The following is a 23,271-nucleotide window of genomic DNA, read 5'->3' on the forward strand; positions in this document are numbered from 1 at the left end:
AAACAAAGCTGTGTCGTCGGCATACCGTAAGTTCCAGATCTTCACTCCATTTCTTTTATACCAAGTAATTCTAAGAGTCTTGACTGGATCGAAAAATCTTGTCCAGATACAAATTGAACAGTAATGAGGATAGTATACAGCTCTGGCGGCCTCCTTTCACTATTTGCACACATTCTGTTTTTAAATTTTTGTTAATTCTGAGCTCTGCTCTCTGATTCCAGTATAAATTCTGAATGATTATAATGTCCTTATCATCCAATCCTATTTCTCGTAAGATTGTGATAAGTGGGTCATGTTTAACGGTGTCAAACGCTTTCTCATGGTCGATAAAGCATATATGGATATCCTGCTGATAGTCATAGCATCTTTGCACAGGTATCTTCATGCCAAATAACGCTTCTCGGGTTCCCATACCCTTCATAAAACTAAACTGGGCTTCTACACAATGCTCCTCACATTTATAATGAATTCGGCTATGTATAATTCTTATAAAAGTTTTCAGAACATGACTCATCAGAAAGATCGATCGAAATTCTGAGCTCTTCTCCTTAACTGTTGAGCTAATCGTGGAAACAGGACGCAGTCACAGGTCTTGGTGAGCTTCGTATAAAGAGCTAGCAAATACTTGTTGCCACTGGCAAAGAAAATACTTGGACTCTAACAAACACAATCACACTGTAATCCCGTGAGGGATTGGAGTAGTGATTTTCTTTTATCTGAAACCCCTTTGCGGTCGCCCATTAGAGGCCGCTCAATATGGGATGCCGAATTCGATCTTTGTCTGTTGCTATACCACTTGCGACCAGCAGAGACGGTGCAGTGTGTATGTGAAGTACATTTTGTCAAGCTATTTGTGTACTGAAGCGTCAGATTGGTAATCAACCCTCCTAATGTATTGCGACTGGCTGACGTGAAGTTACGATCAACACTTGTTCGTGAAGATATGTTTTCTGATATCTATAGAGGAGGCCAGAAAAATGCAAATACTCTTTGATAGTGAATATCAATGAAACTAAATGACATACAGATACAGTTCTTGCTCGGGGGAGGGGGGGGGGGGACGTTATTGTATGTGTTCAAAGTGACCTCCTCTTCGTCTTGTCTATCGTCCAGGTGGATTTTCATCCATGTAGGCTCTGACATCTCTGTGGTAGTGAGTCGGAGCGCCATCTTGTTGTAGGTAAAATCTTTCATTTCTAGACACCTCTCGGTTCGCAGATAAAACCGACGTTTTCAGCAAATGATGATACACCTTACCAATTACGGTACCTTCAAAGAAGAATGGGCCAATCAAACCGTGCGATGACGGACCACATCACACATTAACACACAGTAGATTAACATGGTTGCCCATGTGAAAGCGAGGGTTTTCGGGAGCCCAGGACACGCATTTGTGGCGGTTTGCAGCGCCGTTCAGTTTGAATTGCGCGTCGTCAGACCACATAACCACCTGTGCAAACCGCCCATCACCTCGATTCACGGCTTCAAACCGCTCGCTGTCCTCTATCCTTCGATCCGGGTCGTCCTCGTTCATAGCGGCCTCGCGTTGCTCAAACGACGATTTTGCTTAATTCATTGCTGCACTCTCGTCTGCTGGAAAACGCGCACTAAGATCTGTCCAGAAAACTATGGCCTATGCTACTGCGCAAAACTGCAACGCTATGTCATTATGTTTCAAAGCAATTAACTGTTAAAGAGTGTCTACATTTTTCTGGACCGTTCTGTATTATAGTGTAAAAATATTATCATCGGTTACAAGCGGATAATTTTGTAACACTAACACATAATTATGATGCAAGAAATGACAATGACGGACACCTCACCACAAGCGGTAGAGGTACGGCAACTTCGAGAAGAGGTGATGGAAGCAGTAAATATGAATGCTAACCTTCTCCTGATAAGAAATTTAAAATCGAAAATGTCACCACGGTGTTTAATGACAACAGACTAGAGAACATATATAGGGTGCTACAAAAAGGTACGGCCCAACTTTCAGGAAACGTTCCTCACACACAAATAAAGAAAAGATGTTGTGTGGACATGTGTCCGGAAACCCTTAATTTCCATGTTAGAGCCCATTTTAGTTTCGTCAGTATGTACTGTACTTCCTCGATTCACCGCCAGTTGGTCCAGTTGAAGGAAGGTAATGTTGACTTCGGTGCTTGTGTTGACATGCGACTCATTGCTCTACAGTACTAGCATCAAGCACATCAGTACGTAGCATCAATAGGTTAGTGTTCATCACGAACGTGGTTTTGCAGTCAGTGCAATGTTTACAAATGCGGAGTTGGCAGATGCCCCTTTGATGTATGGATTAGCAAGGGGCAATAGCCGTGGCGCGGTACGTTTGTATCGAGACAGATTTCCAGAACGAAGGTGTCCCGACAGGAAGACGTTCGAAGCAATTGATCGGCGTCTTAGGGAGCACGGAACATTCCAGCCTATGACTCGCGACTGGGGAAGATCTACTGTAGAACGACGAGGACACCTGCAATGGACGAGGCAATTCTTCGTGCAGTTGACGATAACCCTAATGTCAGCGTCAGAGAAGTTGTGCTGTACAAGTTAACGTTGACCACGTCACTGTATCGAGAGTGCTACGGGAGAACCAGTTGTTTCATTATCATGTACAGCGTGTGCAGGCACTGTCAGCAGCTGACTGGCCTCCACGGGTACACTTCTGCGAATGGTTCATCCAACAATGTGTCAATCCTCATTTCAGTGCAAATGTTCTCTTTACGGATGAGGCTTCATTCCAACGTGATCAAATTGTAAATTTTCACAACCAACATGTGTGGGCTGACGAGAATCCGCACGCAATTGAGCAATCACGTCATCAACACAGATTTTCTGTGAACGTTTGGGCAGGCGTTGATGGTGATGTCTTGATTGGGCCCCATGTTCTTCCACCTACGCTCAATGGAGCACGTTATCATGATTTCATACGGGATACCCTACCGGCGCTGCTAGAACATGTGCCTTTACAAGTACGACACAACATGTGGTTCATGCACGATGGAGCTCCTGCACATTTCAGTCGAAGTGTTCGTACGCTTCTCAACAACAGATTCGGTGACCGATGGATTGGCAGAGGCGGACCAATTCAATGGCCTCCACGCTCTCCTGACCTCAACCCTCTTGACTTTCATTTATGGGGGCATTTGAAAGCTCTTGTCTACGCAACCCCGGTACCAAATGTAGAGACTCTTCGTGCTCGTATTGTGGACGGCTGTGATACAGTACTCCATTCTCCAGTGCTGCATCAGCGCATCAGGGATTCCATGCGACGGAGGGTGGATGCATGTATCCTCGCTAACGGAGGACATTTTGAACATTTCCTGTAACAAAGTGTTTGAAGTCACGCTGGTACATTCTGTTGCTGTGCGTTTCCATTCCATGATTAATGTGATTTGAAGAGAAGTAATAAAATGAGCTCTAACATGAAAAGTAAGCGTTTCGAGACGCATGCCCACATAATGTATTTTCTTTCTTTGTGTGTGAGGAATGTTTCCTGAAAGTTTGGCCGTACCTTTTTGTAACACCCTGTATGATGATTATCACGTCAGACGTTTCAACACATATGACAAACTCCTGAAAAGCTACCCTGAACTGAAAGTTAAAGGCAAGAAAAAGAGAAGGCAATACAGTTTCAAAAGAAATTGTACGCTGCAGTTCAATATCATCGAGCAGCTTGTGATGGCGAAGTACGATGAAGCGCGAGAATGCGGTTATTCCATTCAATATTGGTACTAAATGATAAATGTCGTGTGACTAGAGCCTCCCGTCGGGTAGACCGTTCGCTGGGTGCAAGTCCTTCGATTTGACGCCACTTCGGCGACTTGGCGTCGATGGGGATGAAATGATGATGATTAGGACAACACAACACCCAGTCTATGAGAGGAGAAAAATCTCCGATCCAGCCGGAAATCGATCCCGGTCCCTTAGGATTTTTATTACAGAGAGCACGCAGCCCTCTGACCGAGCACGCTGAGCCACCGTGCCGGCATCAACTACGAGCTTGCTTCCATGAAATGGAAGGGAAACACCGTCTCGACGTTGCATCAGTTAACAGCGCAACACACAGCTACACGATCGATGTAACTACTATCAATGAACAGACGATTGGCAGAAATCTCTGTATAGGGTGGTCCACTGATAGTGACCGGGCCAAATATCTCACGAAAGAAGCATCAAATGAAAAAACTACAAAAAACGAAACTCGTCTAGCTTGAAGGGGGGAACCAGATGGCGCTATGGTTGGCCCGCTAGATGGCGCTGCCATAGGTCACACAAATATCAACTGCGTTTTTTTAAAATAGGAACCCCCTTTTTTATTACATATTCGTGTAGTACGTAAAGAAATATGAATGTTTTAGTTCGAGCACTTTTTCCGCTTTGTGACAGATGGCGCTATAATAGTCACAAACGTATAAGTACGTGGTATCACGTAACATTCCGCCAGTGCGGACGGTATTTGATTCGTGATAAATTACCCGTGTTAAAATGGACCGTTTACCAATTGCGGAAAAGGTCGATGTCGTGTTCAAAATGGTTCAAATGGCTCTGAGCACTATGGGACTTAACTTCTGAGGTCATCAGTCCCCTAGAACTTAGAACTACTTAAACCTAACTAGCCTAAGGACAACACACACACACCCATGCCCGAGGCAGGATTCGAACCTGCGACCGTGGCGGTTAGGCGGTTCCAGACTGTAGCGCCTAGAACCGCTCGGCTACCCCGGCCGGATCGATATCGTGTTGATGTATGGCTATTGTGATCCAAATGGCCAACGGGCGTGTGCTATGTATGGTGCTCGGTATCTGGACGACATCATCCAAGTGTCCGAACCGTTCGCCGGATAGCTCCGTTATATAAGGAGACAGAAAGTGTTCAGCCACATGTGAAACGTCAACCACGACCTGCAACAAATTATGATGCCCAAGTAGGTGTTTTAGCTGCTGTCGCGGCTAATCCGCACATCAGTAGCAGACAAATTGCGCGAGAATCGGGAATCTCGAAAACGTCGGTGTTAAGAATGCTACATCAACATCGATTGTACCCGTACCATATTTCTACGCACCAGGAATTGCATGGTGACGACTTTGAACGTCGTGTACAGTTCTGCCACTGGGCACAAGAGAAATTACGGGACGATGAAAGATTTTTTGCACGCGTTCTATTTAGCGACGAAGCGTCATTCACCAACAGCGGTAACGTAAACCGGCATAATATGCAATATTGGGCAACGGAAAATCCACGATGGCTGCGACAAGTGGAACATCAGCGATCTTGGCGGGTTAATGTATGGTGCGGCATTGTGGGAGGAAGGATAATTGGCCCCATTTTATCGATGGCAATCTAAATGGTGCAATGTATGCTGATTTCCTATCGATGTTACTACAAGATGTTTCACTGCATGACAGAATGGTGATGTACTTCCAACATGATGGATATCCGGCACATAGCTCGCGTGCGGTTGAAGCGGTATTGAATAGCATATTTCATGACAGGTGGATTGGTTGTCGAAGCACCATACCATGGCCCGCACGTTCACCGGATCTGACGTCCCCGGATTTCTTTCTGTGAGGAAAGTTGAAGGAGATTTGATGTCGTGATCCATCGACAACGCCTGACAACATGCGTCAGCGCATTGTCAATGCATGTGCGAACGTTACGGAAGGCGAACTACTCGCTGTTGAGAGGAATGTCGTTACATGTATTGCCAAATGCATAGAGGTTGACGGACATCATTTTGAGCCTTTATTGCAGATGGTTCAGATGGCTCTGAGCACTATGGGACTCAACTGCTGAGGTCATTAGTCCCCTAGAACTTAGAACTAGTTAAACCTAACTAACCTAAGGACATCACAAACATCCATGCCCGAGGCAGGATTCGAACCTGCGACCGTAGCGGTCTTGCGGTTCCAGACTGCAGCGCCTTTAATCGCACGGCCACTTCGGCCGGCAGCCTTCATTGCATTAATGTGGTATTTACAGGTAATCACGCTGTAACAGCATGCGTTCTCAGAAATGATAATTTCACGATGGTACATGTATCACATTGGAACAACCGAAATAAAATATTCAAACGTACCTACGTCCTGTATTTTAATTTAAAAAAACCTACCTGTTACCAACTGTTCGTCTAAAATTGTGAGCCATATGTTTGTGACTATTACAGCGCCATCTATCACAAAGCGAAAAAAGTGGTCCAACTAAAACATTCAAATTTCTTTACGTACTATTCGAATATGTAATAAGAAATGGGGGTTTCTATTCAAAAAAACGCAGTTGATATCCGTTTGACTTATGGCAGCGCCATCTAGCGGGCCAACCATAGCGCCATGTGGTTTCCTCCTTCAAGCTAAACAAGTTTCGTTCTTTTTAATTTTTTCGTTTGACGCTTATTTCGTGAGATATTTGGCCCGGTCACGATCAATGGACCACCCTGTATACGCTTCCAATGGCCAAATGGAAAGTTTGGGCCCCGACTGTCATGGGAAATGGAAAAACGGTACCTTCCAAATATCTTCGTAGATGCAAGTGTGAGTGAGAAGATGACGAAAGAACATACGAACACGCTTTTTCTGTCAGTCTTGACTCCGCATTTGCCGACAAAATCACTAGCACTAAGTGACTTTTAGTCTGGACATAAGGCTGAAAAAGTACTACTGGAAGCTTCTGGCGGAAAAGATCAGTTTTAAAAATAATTCCACCTAAAACTACCAAATATGCACGACCTCTGGACGTGTATTTCTTTAGAGAATATAAAATATATCTCAAGGGAATAATATTTCGTAAACTACGTTCCAGCAACGTCCAGCCAAATTTGCATGACAGGTTATTTATCATGAAATTCATTTTGTCGTGTAAAATCAATTATCTGCGGAAATATATAGACCAATGCTTCGTTACTTGTGGCAGAACTCTGGCTACGACATTGATGAATCTTTGGACAACTTCAAAAGTGTCACTGACATGGCTTTCAGCACTAATATTATAGATTGTGTAGGTGTCTCATATGATCAACTTGCTTTTCTTCATTTTGCGTTTTGTAGTCATTCATATTGCTTTGAGTATTTTATTGAAAGTCCTTACCTGCATTTATAGTGAATATGTCTGCATTGCGTATGGCTTCTACAATGACATTTGCGGTGACATCTACAGCCTGTTTGCAGAGTCTTGGAGAACATCGAGACTCGCCAGGTCATTGAGAGGTACGTAAGGGTCCTACGAGTGTAAACAAAATGTCATACAGATATGTTCGTTCGAATGCAAATACTTTCCTTGTGACTGAAATGTGGCGACATGCACATGGTCCCTGAGCGGAAACGACATTACCATTCCGCGTGCTTCGAAAATTCACTATCCTACATGCGGACACTGCTGTCGGAAGTGGTGCGATTCCTTGTATTTCTGATTTCTTGTATTAAATTCGGGATTTTGAGCGGCCTTGGAGTAGCCTCGGCTTTTGGTCTGATTGATTGCTGCTTACAGTGGAACGTCATTCACTGCCACGACGTCCTTAATGTCTGCAAATTTCTTAACGTCAGTGCTATCTCTATCAATTGGACCATGGTTTCCAGAATAGTGGACACACCTTAGAATAGTAACGCTGTGTTCCGCAACATTAAGCACTTGTAAGGTTCTACTGTAAACACTGATAGCGTTGTAGAACTGGCAGGAACTATGGTTGTATTGGACAACGCGTGTCCAGTATGGCAACATGTTGTGGAAAATATTGTGGTCCGAAACTTAAAACACGGACAGGAATCGGGTGTACTTCACCTCTCTGATATTTTTTCGTGTAGCTTTTCACATGTAGCACTGGGGCCGAGTACCGGATTACGCGTAACATTTTCTCCTCGCTAAGTGAGGTGTCAACATCCCTATAAACCATCATTTTTGTGTTATGCTGTTTGGGATATATGCTGTTTAATTTCTCTCAGCCCATATTTTGCTATCCAGTAGTTTGTTCGCCGTTGATTGTAAATTTGTTTCTATTTGTACAAGATTTCACCCTGCTTTGGCAATTTCAGTTATGTGCTGCTTGGCTGCACGAAATGAAATATTATTTTCCCCACGACTACTGGGTATAATTTACTACCTGATTTTTTCAGCACTTTCCACAATAATTATAAACAACCCATTATCTTTATTATTATATCTGTTGTACTTGCTGGAAAGATTAAAGTTTAGTGCGCTTTTATCTAACGCTCTACCATTATGATCCCTAATTTTGTGTGACTTAACTGCCCCAGGAGTTGAAGCTACTGAATTATGTGAAAAATAGGTACGTCGTAATGCTGGGGTTAGATTGCACACGAATCCTTTTCACTTGAATGTCTGGCTCTTCACTTCTCCTTAGTTTGTTAGCACCAGTACCAGTCGATTCCAGCAGCACGCCAGTACTCGGTTGAATGATGGGCTGATCCTCCTGCGTAGCATCACCCTGTTGATATTTGTCTATCGTATGCACATCTTCCGGTAGTGACGCGTTTTGCTTACGGTATTGAAGCATCTCGTCCATCCCCGCCGGATCTGAATAACACTTGCAGTGGCAGTATTAATTACCTGTAACTGCCCGGGAATGTTTATTTAACTGTCAGTTTGAACTGAGTGTCTATAATGCAAACAGAGACACTTAGTAAAACACCAAGCACCAGATTCGTTCGCCAAACGTTATCGACTGAGGAGGGACGCGAATGGTTACAGACCTGTTTGACTCGCAGAAAAGTCCAATAGAAACGCCGAATAATTCTAATTGGGACGCATTCGGAGAAAGGAGTTGTGCACCTCGCGAAAATCTTCTTGGAATATTCCAAGAACTGCCTTTCAGTGTGGAAACTACAAATTTCATTTACTACTGTCCTCTAAGTATGAATCTCGTAGACACACTGAAACGTAATTAGGTTAACGGCTCAAGCAGAGACATATAAACAATCATTCACACCACGGTTTATCCAAAACTGGAACGGGAAGATGCGTTAATAATAGTACAATGGAAAGGTATGTTCCTCTACACACTATACCAGTGGCAAAGTACGGTTGTAGATGTAAAGGCAAAATCGTCAATCAAGGTATAGCTTACCAGTAAGCAGGTGAAAAGAAAAACAGCACAAGTTGTTATTCCCATTTGCTCTATAAGCTGTATCGCAGCTGACTGTCTAGTGGAGTTTAAACTGAAAACATTCGAGCTGCCTCCTGGCTGCGGTACTTATATAGTAACACAATTGAGGTTACTAGCGGCTGCATGGAGTATGGAGTATTCAGCGGATACCGCACGGCATGTTTACCGCCATTAGTGCGTCTGTGCTGCAGCTGTACACGCAAGAAACACCTCGTGGAAATGTCATCTTTTGTTCAACGTTCGCCAATAGACACGGGTGCTTCGAGCTGTTCTGTTACTGTTACGTACGTAGTACAGTGGTTATTTCCTTCTCACACAAACACACGTATATTCATGCATCCGCTGCACAGCATGAGAGGAGAAAAAAAAAACAAAAAAACGAACTCTTTGATAAATTGGACTGTAGTGCTGCAAATCGTTTTCAGCGACATCACAAATGTTGCAGCTGCGTCAGGCCAAAGCAGACAGCTAAGGAAATCTTCCCGTAAATGCAAGTATGCACCTCCAAACAAACTAAAACAAACACCGAAATCCTCGCGCGATACACATACATATGCCTTTTCTAAGTCCGAACTGATTGCCGTTCATACAGATTTTTTTTTTCTTTTCTGTTCTTCTGTATACCGTCTTCTCAGTAAGAAGATAGTTCCCATATTCTGCTGTTGCTGTCTTTGGAACTGTGTGGATGATATTTTTCCGAAAGTCTGATGGTATGACTCCAGTTTCTAATATTCGACGCGCCAATCTAAACCGTCATTTGGGTGCCAGTTTCCCCAAAGGCTTTAGAAATTGAACAGGAATGTTATTTACTCCCTCCACTTCGAAAGGTGCCTATCTGGCTCGAAAAATGGATTATGTATAGAAGTAAATCCGAATACATCCGATTTTATGAAATGAATGCTTACATCTTCACCACAACGATTTGTTGAGGACAAAGAGTTCTTATGGGCCAACCGCAACTGTGTAAGTCCATTTCGTGAAATGAAGAAAACGCACAACAGTTGCTGAATCGACAAATTTTATTTTTTATTACATTGCGACATTATACAAGCAGGCCAAGGCGAGCATGGTACGTCATACACTTTTATTTAAATGTACATGTTCTCTTCCCTGTTGTGATGGATCAATCTCGGTTCTGCTGTCACTTCCCGCTTTTCCAGTTTAAATAGTTCACCAATCACAGCACGGAAGAATGCCTTTTATAGAATTTATGTAAATAATTCCACACAATATGTGATTTATCGCCGGCCGGTGTGGCCGTGCGGTTAAAGGCGCTTCAGTCTGGAACCCCGTGACCGCTACGGTCGCAGGTTCGAATCCTGCCTCGGGCATGAATGTGTGTGATGTCCTTAGGTTAGTTAGGTTTAATTAGTTCTAAGTTCTAGGCGACTGATGACCTCAGAAGTTAAGCCATTTTTTTTGTGATTTATCTTCCTCACTTTATTGCATTTACATGTATAAAGATGCAGGTGACTTCTGGTGTACGGCCGTGACGTCGTTTTTTTCGGATTTTTCTATTTGATTCGGATCTTTTGTTCCAGGACAACATTGGGGTGAGGATGACTTCAGATGGTCAAGTGATTTAATTTGTAAGTAACGTCCTGTTCTCTCTTTAAATTTATTTTAATTCATTTTAGAAATTTTACCCGCATAGTTCCTTGTTTGACATTTCAGACTTGAGTATCCGCTCCCACTGACCTGTAAGAAAATATTTGCATTATTACAGTTTAGACCAAATGATGGAACTTCAAGTGTTCCGAAACCGGTCGTGTATACAATAAAAAATTGTTCCTTCAGCAACTGGCGTGTGGTTTCTTCATTTTACAAAATGGATTGACAGTGGGCGTACCAAAAATGAAAACCGAATTTAAGTGAACATCAACAATCGTAGAAAATATCTGATCAAGCATAAAAGTGTTTAAGGAACGTAGGTTACAGCCATTTGCAGTGCAAATTGGTATGTGGACCCAGTCTGTTATAATGACACGCAGATGTAAGGCACAGAATAAGACGATTTCCATAGAAAAAGGACTATGTCTCTACCATCAACGACAGCACCAAAACCTACCACTTTTTCTGAAATTCATACAAAGAAATGTGAAGTACAATATTCGTGGAGGTTACTACTGTTGATGATGTAAATTCTAATAAATAAGATTCCACCAACTGTGGAAGGCAAATTGTATTTTCCGCATCAAGTTAACGTATTGCTTTGTGAAAGTCTGCCTAACACGTTTAACTAGGAAAATGACTGGAAAGAAAATTTAATATAAATTAATATAATCGACTTTAGAAGAGAGAGGAATTAACAATTGCATAGTTTCATTAGTGCCCACAAAAGAAGTGACACACAGAGTTCCAAACGTAAGAAAATCAAAGTCTAATTCGTACAAGTCGAAAGCATTTACAAAGCATGTTGTCTTCTTTGTTTTTCGATGTCTTTTTCCGCAGTCGCAGTTATATAAGTTAAGTAGGTTAATGTCGTCTTTTGCGACTGTAATGAAGGTCTTATTAAGACCATACACGTTTCGCTTATTTTAAAGCATCTACAGTGGTCAGTTTCTTTTTTACCTCATTCTTCACGTTCTTCTAACCATACGTGTTAGATTTTTGTATACAGCACTTTCACTGACATCAAATGTATTGTCCGCAGCTCGTGGTCGTGCGGTAGCGTTCTCGCTTCCCGCGCCCGGGTTCGATTCCCGCCGGGGTCAGGGATTTTCTCTGCCTCGTGATGACTGAGTGTTGTGTGATGTCCTTAGGTTAGTTAGGTTTAAGTATTTCTAAGTTCTAGGGGACTGATGACCATAGATGTTAAGTCCTATAGTGCTCAGAGCCATCAAATGTACTTACGTTGTTATGTTGTGTAGGTCCACTGCCATTTCGCCGTTTCGTGTTCGTTTTCATAAAAAAAGGTACACGAAATGGCGAAATGGTAGTGGACCTACACAGCATAAAAAAGTAAGTACTTCATATCAGTGAAAATGCCGTTACGTTTCAAAATGGCTCTGAGCACTATGGGACTTAACTGCTGTGGTCATCAGTCCCCTAGAACTTAGAACTACTTAAACCTAACTAACCTAAGGACATCACACACATCCATGCCCGAGGCAAGATTCGAACCTGCGACCGTAGCGGTCGCGCGGTTCCAGACTGTAGCGCCTAGAACCGCTCGGCCACTCCGGCCGGCTGCCGTGTACGAAAATCTAACACATATGTGCAGAAGAACGTTAAGAATGAAATAAGAAACAAAAATGCCTGACCACTGAGAATGCTTAAAAATAGAGTGAAACTCGTATGGTCTTAAGTCTTTTATTACAGTCGCAAAAGATGTAACAGGTTTTGTACCGAGCCGGAAACATACTCGCCCCACCAATACACAAATAGCGACATCCACACGTGTCCAACACATTACAGTTGCAACAACTTCACTATGCGAATCAGAAAATAGATACGTGCACACTTCTACAAGGAGACAAGCTGCATCTCACCACCTCAACGTCCAGCAACCAGCAACTCGCGCCATTAGACAGCAAACACGAACTTCGTCAACACAAGAGTGCCGGCCACAAATCCTCAGCGAGGCGGGAGGCTACCTGACTGGTTAGCTCAGCCGGATCTCAAAGCAGACTTCCTGCGTATCTCACAGACTATCTGAATACCTCACACACTACCCGAAAGATGAGTAATTTACCCGTAATTAATACTAGGTACAGAATAGCATCTTTACAATAAGTCTGTGGTAACTAGTAGGCAAAATGATTGAATTGTAAACATATCAAATTAAATACTGGAAGCTGCAATGTAACCACCAACTTTCAACCTTATTTGACAACAAGTCTTTCAAAGCTCGGTCAAATTATGACTCTAATACTGAACCCTTAATGTCTTTCAAATCGACCCAATTCCAGCGGGTCCTCTCCCTTATGAAGCCTACAGTGTGCTCTTTTCACCTATCTGCCCTCTTGCTCTTTTAATGGCTTCCTCGCACCTATCTTCTTTTTTTCTGTCCAACTTCTTTGACTGTCCTTTTTTGAGATCTTAGTTTCTGTGAAGTGCAACCACAATCAATGCGCAACACTGTGAAGATACTTTGTAGAAACTACGATACACAAGGCCATCAAAGTGTCTTCATAATGCTGCGCATTGATTGTGGTTCCATGCTCAAAGAACTCGACAAGCAATTGAAGAAGGAGGTCATCCTGACCTTACCAGAGCCGGCCGAAGTGGCCGTGCGGTTAAAGGCGCTGCAGTCTGGAGCCGCAAGACCGCTACGGTCGCAGGTTCGAATCCTGCCTCGGGCATGGATGTTTGTGATGTCCTTAGGTTAGTTAGGTTTAACTAGTTCTAAGTTCTAGGGGACTAATGACCTCAGCAGTTGAGTCCCATAGTGCTCAGAGCCATTTTTTGACCTTACCAGAACTTGTGTTAACAGCTTTGGATTTGAAGCTTCCTGGCAGATTAAAACTGTGTGCTGGACCGAGGCTCGAATTCGTATCTTTTTTTTTCTTTTGCCTTTCGCGGTCGATAGAGCAGTTCCAGTTTTAGTGTGCCAGGAAGTTTCACATCAGCGCACACTCCGCTGCAGAGTGAAAATTTAATTCTGGAAGCTTCCGATTTCCTTGGTGGGGGAGATGTGGGAAGTTTCCACTGTTGGCTTTGTCGTTTGCCCTTGGTTTGTAGGAATGCTGTCGGACCAAATCTTCGTCTTGCACGGAAACGCCCGCCCCCACACTGCCAATCGGACGAAGTCTACGGTTCAGCGATTTTGTTGGTCCTCTGTACAGCCCGGACCTTCCAACGTGTGATTTTCACATCTTTGACAACCTGAAGAAAGTAATACGTCAGGGCTTCCCAACCTTTTCAGCTGGCGGACCCCTTCTACAGTCGAGAATCCTTGGCGGACCCCTAGTTAATCAAGAGCGAAACCCATGGGAACTGAAAGCTTCTTAATGCAAGTGCCATGTTCCCAATGACACCCCCCCTCCCTCCCCCCCCCCCCCCCCCCCGCGAAGTAACAATAGTCTTTGGAGCTTCTTGTGATTGTTCTTCCTTTGGTCGTCCTCCCTCCTCATTCATTTCATCTGGAAACTTCCCTTGTGAAGGCGATGGAGAAACCGCACCCTTCTTCAATGATCCTGACATCAGCCATGGATCCATGTTAGAAGTAATAAACTGCTCAAAAATCGACTTATGAAATAGGTAGTGCACTGACAAAGCAAGTTTAACATTTAACGATGCCTGGAGCCGCATACGTGCCAGCGAGCGCTGTGATTGGTCGACAAAGCTCGCTCCGCGCATGCGTAAAGGGTTTCAGCGCATCTAGCGCCGTGAGCCGGCGCACAAACGACCCCCGTATTGTTGCGAAGCAGTCGATCAGAGAAGCCGCATTCACAGCCACTAAACTTTGTATGCCTTCTCAATTAGGAACCGCAAACGCTGCTTGGGAATACGACCTGAAGTAAAAGTATACATGTTTTACACACGAAAAAAAAAATTGTGATGAATTTGATTTTCACATTTTTATTCAATAATTTTACTCATTATTTTACACGATTTGGTCAAAGGTGGCTGCGGACCCCCTAGCAAGAGCCGGCGGACCCGTAAGGGGTCCGCGGACCACGCGTTGGGAAGCCCTGTAAATACGTGGACGTCAGTTTAGGTTGGACGAGGATGTGCAGGACTGGGTGCGATTGTGGACCCGTCAGCAGCCGATCGCGTTGTACGGAACAGGACTTGATCATCTCTTGTTCCAGTGGGATACATGTTTTTACACGTGCGATGATTACTTTTGAATAGAACCATTCCATGGTCCCACAGTGGTGGGTGTACGGTTTTCATTTGACTGCCCTTCATACGTAACCCAATAAGTAGGTAGAGTGATTTTCATTAAGAAAATATTACGAATGAATGTCTTTGAGTGGGTAAAGACATTTTAGAAGCTCGGCCTATCCGTTTCTCGCAGATCAGATGAATGGATTATAGGCATCTAACATTACATACGAACGCTCTACAGTGCCTTCGCCCTGTCACCTCTCATGGAAATAACCAACTACAAAACATGCTATCTACGCCAGGAAGTGTCTGTAAACATTTTGTCCAGAAATTGTTCCCCATGGTGTGATCTATCAACCCTAGACCGTTGATGCAAAGAATTTGAAACAGTCTGTACATTTAGTAGGGAACGGTAATAGTACTAACATTGTCTTTTGCCACAGTTGAGAACATTCATCTTTTAAATTGTACCAGAATTTTGCTAACGACATTGATTTAGATTTTTCTTCCAAAAATAAATCAGGTGTTCGTTTAATGAGAGCATGGTATTCTTCTGCTGATATGGTTGAGTATCACACATTGTCAATAAATGGGTTTCTAATCAACAATTCATTTTGACAGTTAATCTGCTGTTCATTTGGAAAATCCTGATTATAAGCTTCGTTTAAACCTGTGAGAAGCAGAGTAAATTCCAGCAAATATCTGTTATTTCAACCCCTTCCTCTACTAAAAAAATAAGTTTATTGATCTGTGTAAAAATGTTCCTGAAACAGGTATTTGAAGCAACCTATTTCTATAATCGACGTTTGAGTTCGAAATTGTATTCTAAAAAGATAGGATGCACCTAGTCCATCAACTAAAAAATATGGTTTAGTATCTTTTCTTGTGATGACCAGTATATAAAAAGAGATTTAAGTCCACTGTTCGTGTCTTCACATAGTATTTTGAATAAACGATTACATAGTTCACATAATTTAAAACTTCCGGGATATTAGGCCGTAGTCGATGTATAAGCCGGCCGAAGTGGCCGTGCGGTTAAAGGCGCTGCAGTCTGGAACCGCAAGACCGCTACGGTCGCAGGTTCGAATCCTGCCTCGGGCATGGATGTTTGTGATGTCCTTAGGTTAGTTAGGTTTAACTAGTTCTAAGTTCTAGGGGACTAATGACCTCAGCAGTTGAGTCCCATAGTGCTCAGAGCCATTTGAACCATTTCGATGTATAAAAGCCAGCCGTTGTGGACGAGCGGTTCTAGGCGCTTCAGTCTGGAACCGCGCTACCGCTACAGTCGCAGGTTCGAATCCTGCCTCGGGCATGTATGTGCGTGATGTCCTTAGGTTAGTTAGGTTTAAGTAGTTCTAAGTTCTAGGGGACTGATGACCTTAGATGTTAAGTCTCATAGTGCTCAGAGCCATTTGAACCATTTTTTGATGTATGAAACTTTCTCCTAACGTTTCCTCTCCGACGGCGGGAGACATCTTCAGAGATAAAATTGCGAACAGCAACCAGAACTCGAGGGAGCACCGAACGTACGAGCAGTGTAGAGTCCAGTCCATCACGTGACGTCGGCTACGGGATTATTGCTATTAATGTCAACATTCTCGATTGAAAGTAATCGATCGTCATTCTTCCGTTGCAATGTTGACATCCGAATTTTATCTAACACCTTCCTCTTTTTTGTTAGAATTATTGTGATCTTTATAGATCTCAATTGCATCTCTATACATACGCGCGTGATAAAGCGATGTTTTCGATATGACGCGCATCTCAGTGATTTTTATTGGTAAAGATGTTCCGCTATGGACGATTTATCCTTTTGTCCCAGACGGCAGTTCCTCTTGGTGCAACAAGACTGATGTTAACACTTCTTAGTGGAGTAACAATGTAAACCAGGCCATAACTAGAAGGAATTCATATACAACCGGTGTAGCCAAAGGGTGTCGTATATCTTTTGCAGATCTTGAAATATTCTTTTATCTTTCTGGTGAGTGTGAAACTAGTTCCCACAGCGTACTTGCTCAACACTTTCCCAATGCGATCTGTAGTGGTATTGATGAACGGAAGGAAAACTGCCCCTTTGCGCGGCCGTCGTTCCTCATCGAGCATTATCATGTGCGTATGTATAGAGAGGCTATTGAGATTTATAAACACCATAATAATTTTAACAGGAAAGACAAAGGTGTTAAATTAGATAAAATTTGGATGTCAACATGGCCACGTAAGAATTACTTTCAATCAAGAATGAACTATTTAGTAGACAATCAGAACATTTCTTTTAGATTGTGGCAGGTAATGCTGCCGTCTTGCAAACTCCTCAGAAGAGCAAAGCGAATTACAAAATAATGTTGAAAATGTATCTTCAAGGTACAAAACGTAACAATTGACCCTAAGCAATAAAATATGTGAGGGTCTCCACATGATTAGTAAGAAGGTTTCGTCAAGCTTCGATGAATCGATAAGTAAAACAAATTTGAGGCTTATAGACCGAACGAAAGTCCTAGAGGTTAAAAATATAAACAAGGGAACTGAGAAATATCAGACGTTGTGGCGAAGGTGAAACAAATGTTGGTTTATTGACTCGACCCTTAAAAGGCCCCAGAAGTGTAGTAAGGAGACTGCTAGCGCTACGGATGTTCGATTACTTCTAAGATATTGCTGAGCACTGTGCAAGTTGTTCGACTTTTTTTTCTTTATTGTCGTTTTACACCTTACACAAGGTGGGCTGGCAGCGGCAACTTCACGCCGCTCTTCAGCTACAGGCAGTACAAAGAGAGAAAAACAACGAAGACACAGAAGTAACAAAACATAACGATGGACAAAAAACAGTAGACACATGTAATTAAAAAGCACGAAGCCGTTCACACGCGAAGAAAAACAAAAAAACTGTCGTTGTTCGACCTCTTCCTGAACATTACTGAGTACTGTGCCATCATTACCTGGCGGGAGGAGGGCATCGAAAACGTTGAATGAAGGCAGCTGATTTTGTAGTATAGCGAATTAGGGAAGAGAGCGTTGCGAATTATACAAGGTGGTCCATTGATCGTGACCGGGCCAAGTATCTCACGAAATAAGCGTCAAACCAAAAAACTACAAAGAACGAAACTTGTCTAGCTTGAAGGGGAAACCAGATGGTGCTATGGTTGGCCCGCTAGATGGCGCTGCCATAGGTCAAACGGATATCAACTGCGGTTTTTTTAATAGGAACCCCCATTTTTTATTACATATTCGTGTAGTACTGCTAACAGTTTTTGTTGCCACAGCCGAACAAAGAATGAATTAGAACTCGCGCTCGCCGGAGTGGTCGAGTGGTTCTAGGCGCTACATTCTGAAACCGCGTGACCGCTACGGTTGCAGGTTCGAATCCTGCCTCGGGCATGGATCTGTGTGATGTTCCTAGGTTAGTTAGGTTTAAGTAATTGTAAGTTCTAGGGGACTGATGACCTCAGAAGTTAAGTCCCATAGTGCTCAGAGCCATTTGAACCAATTAGAGCTCGCACATTTGGATTTTGGTGTTCGTTTTCCTCGAGCTTCGTACGTGAGTGGAACGGACGAGAATCTGAAGCGATTCTGTGAATACTTTACGAAACACTTAACTGTGAATTACACAGTAATCGTGTATCGTTGCGCTGTAAATGAGGTGCCCCAGCAGAACATAATTTCCGTCGTGCAGCACTAACTGTTTCAGAGACGCTGAGTATACTTTATAAGTGCTTAAAATATGAATTATATACTACATATTCCCAACTATTTGGCAAGGTTGCCACAAAAACAATTTACTTTTACAATCCGCTGAGTTATCTTGGTAGAACACATATTTTCTTAAGGTGAGATCGAATGTAGAGCGTTTTCAAGAAAGAGTAGTATGCTGCGCCATGCAAGCGCTACATAGTTGAAACATTTTGTGGTAGCTACGTTTATCACGAGTGTATTCTTTAACTCATTTTTCATTAAATATTTGAATGAAACCTCAAAAGAGATGTGCCTGCTCATGTTATAGCAAAATAGCTCTAGTTGCGTTAACGTATACTAGAGACTGGGGTAGGGTAGTTAAAACGTTTGAGCCTTCGAGAGGTGAGCGTGGCTTTGCGACCTGGGCTAGAGAGCCTGTATACAGAGAGAGTGGCCATAGGTGAAGTTGCCCGTGATTGGTTGAATAGCTTTGGCGCCATTTTTCTACCAAACGTCTCTCGCGCTTCCTATGTTCGCCGTGCTTTTGAGTTGAATTGAAGTTCAGAGGACTTTCGGAAACGATTAAAAGGTATTTGAATTATTGAGAGACTTGTTATGCGTTGTGCATGCATGTTCGATTTAGTTGTATATCGTTTTTAGTACGTAATTAGCGTTTGCGATCTTAAATACGAGTTGAAATAATGAAGCGTTTTGTGATGAAGTCGGTAGGCCTACATGTTTGAAGTAAACACGTTAGTAATTGTACAGTATTGTTTTTTGACATCTGTAATTCGTTCTGCAGACGTTCTTAAACGATGCCAGGTTGTGCTGTATTTGGCTGTAAACAACTGCTTACGACTTTCATTCATCTGACGTAATACAGGTACGTTAAATCTTTAGCGTTATGCACTTCCGATACAAAACAAATGCTATACACAATATTTTTTATTTACGTTACTTTAATTGCAATATGTCTAGTAAACAAACTTTAAAGGAGATACATGCAAGTAACGAATAATTTTTACAGCCACTGTATCAAATTTTCCTGTGCTGCACGTAGTAGGCTACTGTGAGTATAGAAAAGGCATTCAACGAATGATTTCGCCATACTGTCTTGTGCTTTTGATTCGGTGAGTGTGTACTCCACTACTGGCCATTCAAAAGTCCCGTCCGCAGTTTGGCAGAAAAATGGCCACCGTATCGTCCGGTTGGCCACTCTCTCCCTATACAGGCTCTCTAACCTGGCCCTGTGCTAACTGCGGCTCGCGAGCTACAGGCCGGCCATGCTGGACGGCTGACGGGCTGGCAGGCCAGCTACTACCTGGTGCCGAGGCGAGACAGAAGCGAGCGAGCCTGCGGTGGCCCAGTTGCCCGGGGAGCGCGCATCTGCAGCTCCCGGCGTAGCCGCCCCGCGGTAAACCGGCCGAGTGCCGGAGGGTTGTGCCTGCTCCTCTTCGAGGCAAAGCCGCGCAATTTGACGCGGACTGCCGCGTAAGACCTTCGGCTCACAGTTCCCGGTTGCCTCCGATTACCCAACGCCCCCAGCGTGATTAGCACGTTCTTTTAGGGACTCTGAGGCAGTACCAGGGCTCCTTAACAGGATCACGCCCGCGTGCCGCAAGCCTTTTCTTTTCCGCACCTCCCTTAGGTGCCGAGCCTCTGCACTAACAGCGCATGTTAGGACGTAGGTAGTTCCCACTTCTATAGGGCACAGTATACACTATTCTCGCATATCGAGAAAAGCAAAATTGTCGTCCCCCCTCCCTACCGAATAAATCATCCTGAGTACAAGGTGGCGGACGCCAGTAGTACTTCTCCTGCTGTCACCCGCAGAAAGGCTGCAACACAAGGGGCGCGAGGATCGGCTGCACCCGTCGAAACTCGCATCCCGCAGCTCGAGTCGCGCCGGCCAATCACCGACTCGTCAGGGCGGACGTTTCACCCACAAAAAGAAGCACACTGAACATAACATTACATTCACCTGTCACTGGACGATCACGCACCATTGTCCCACCGACGCCGCAGCCTCAAGAGATCGAGGCAGTGGCGGCGGAAGCGGACCCAGAAAACCAATACACAGGTCCCTGGCAGGTGGAGGGCCCAAAACGCAAACAACGCAGAACTACACAGACAAGCGAGCAACCAAACTCGCTAGGCAACCGAAAGGCGCTGTTGCCCGCACCAGCGAGCACACCTCAGGCTAGCAACAACAACACAAAACCGAACGCAAACACGGCTGCGGCGAACAACAAATGGTTCAAATGGCTCTGAGCACTATGGGACTTAACTTCTGAGGTTATCAGTCCCCTAGAACTTAGAACTAGTTAAACCCAACTAACCTAAGGACATCACACACATCCATGCCCGAGGCAGGATTCGAACCTGCGACCGTAGCGGTCGCGCGGTTCCAGACTGTAGCGCGTAGAACCGCTCGGCCACCCGGGCCGGCGGCGAACAACAACAAAGCACACAAAACCGCAGCTGTGCCCACACAACACAAGACTGGTTTCACCCAGTCGTTATATAAAACTACGGGGACCTCAGAGCCCGTAACACTACATTCGCGAAAAGGCACACTAACTGCACACTACATGCAAAGTACGCTGTGGATAGGGCCTCACTGCACGTTGCCACAGACAACGAATACAAAGATCTTCTGACCTTCCTCAAAGATCAGAAGATCGAACCTACACGTACAGAACGCTGGACGAAAGAACCCAGCAGTACGTGATCAAGGGAGTGGATCCCAGTACCCCCAACGACACAGTACAGGCGGCGCTCTGCTATCTGGGATTCGACTGCAAAAGTGCCTCCCGGATGACGGGGTTCCATACACACGCACCGCTACCACTCTACACGGTTGAGTTGGCCAACACGGCTGATTCCCGCGACATCTTTCAGATAAAGAGCATTCTGCGGATGGACGTACGTGTAGAACACTACGAACCACCCATGGCCTCCCAACAATGTAACAACTGCCAGCGATTCGGCCACTCAGCCCTTCGTTGTGGCCTGGCATTTCGTTGCCGCGGATGTGCTGGCAATCACAGATCCAACACGTGCACACAAACATAGCCAAACCAGCGACGCTGTGCCAACTGCAATGGGCTCCATGCGGCCAATTTCAGGCAGTGCAGCATATACAAACAGGCACTGAAGCGTAAATAAGACAAACACAGGGCACTGCACGACATCCCACGTCCAAGGCCGGCGCCGAACCCAGTTAGGAACGGCGCAACGTTTGCCAAGGTTGTTCGCCCTGGCGGAACGGCACAGGCTCCGGAACATCAGCGCCCTTCACACATACACGGAACAACCACTGCAACAGCTACACAGCAGCCAGAGACAACACCAGAAAATCAACAAGCATCGGTGACAACACCTATGCCCCCACACAACACGACTCCACTCCCTGAAGTCTCGTGCTGCGAAGAAACGCACACTACACAGGAAAACGCACCAACACAAGAACCCCAGAACCACAAGCCCAGGGGAAGAATATACGTACACGAAGGCACATGGCGGGGAACACCAAAACACCACAACAAGCTACCCAGCAACGACAGACCAGTAACACACAGGCAAACAGTCAACAAGACACCGAGACTGTAACCCACACCACTATCCCCATCACCACAGAAGTAACACAGGCGCTGATGTGTCGACAGAAGTGCCGACACAGTGTTATTTTGAGGGGGCCGATATACACGCTATAAGTTCACGCAGAATATCTTGAAGTCTGAAACAGGACGCTCAATGAATTGCTATAAAGAAAAGTACGTTGCTTTTGGAATACTTAACTTTAATCCATCCTTGTTCTATACATCGTTCTTGTTGAGACATGCTTTAGACGATAATTATCAATTGCTATGTAAGGCTAATGGCGCCTTGCTAGGTCGTAGACTTTGACTTAGCTGAAGGCTATTCTAACTATCTGCTCGGCTAATGAGCGATGCTTCGTCCGTGTAGTCGCTAGCAATGTCGTCCGTACAACTGGGGCGAGTGCTATTCCGTATCTCGAGACCTGCCTTGTGGTGGCGCTCGGTCTGCGATCACACAGTGGCGACACGCGGGTCCGACATGTACTAATGGACCGCGGCCGATTTAAAGCTACCACCTAGCAAGTGTGGTGTCTGGCGGTGACACCACATTCCTCCCCCGCAAATCGGCGAACGGTCGTGTGATAAGGCTTCCGCCCGCCGTGGGGAGGACCCCATGTTGACGTATGCGATGAGGTGGGGAGCCTAACAACAGGCGAGGCTGTGCCACCCGCACCCGGCCATTCGGTCCGAGGGGAGCTAAGAAACGCCTGAAAACCTAGTCCAGGGTGCACGTCAACATGCGGTGTATGCGCCCGTAAAGAGACAGGAGGGGCCGAAGGGTCGACCTCCATTGCGTCGGGGTATCCGACGCGCGATGACGTCATGTGGTCCGGAGCGGGCAAGAGTTCCATGGCGGAGGACAGCTGGTCACGGGAACACATCTGCGGCGCGTGACCCAGGGAGGCGCTTGGCGGCTGCAGCGAAGCGTCCACCGCGGGCGGCGCCGGCTGTAGGACAGGCGGCGGCGGCGGCGGCTGCGGCGGCGCGTCGCCATGAGGCAAAATGGAAGGCATCGTCGGTAACACCTGGGGATGAGGCGAGCCAGTAGATGGGTCCCCAGGGCGCTGACCGGACGGCACCGTCGCTGAAAGCAGACG

The 23,271-nt window shown here is 44.9% G+C and overlaps 1 protein-coding gene across 3 annotated transcripts in view; it reads right to left on the reverse strand.

The window, feature by feature from the left end:
* LOC126457178 (uncharacterized) overlaps positions 1 to 9,234 on the reverse strand; it is a 175,628-nt gene extending 166,394 nt beyond the window's left edge. For 2 of the 3 annotated variants that reach the window (XM_050093262.1, XM_050093263.1), the window contains exon 1: positions 9,093 to 9,234. In XM_050093262.1, the coding sequence (XP_049949219.1) occupies positions 9,093 to 9,137 (45 nt within the window). In that variant the 5' untranslated portion in view covers positions 9,138 to 9,234. The remainder of the gene's footprint in view (positions 1 to 9,092) is intronic. The other variant, XM_050093264.1, reaches the window with a different exon arrangement.
* Positions 9,235 to 23,271: the final 14,037 nt, after the last annotated feature.

Source organism: Schistocerca serialis, chromosome 2 (assembly GCF_023864345.2).
Source record: "Schistocerca serialis cubense isolate TAMUIC-IGC-003099 chromosome 2, iqSchSeri2.2, whole genome shotgun sequence".
NCBI classification, from domain to species: Eukaryota; Metazoa; Arthropoda; class Insecta; order Orthoptera; family Acrididae; genus Schistocerca; species Schistocerca serialis.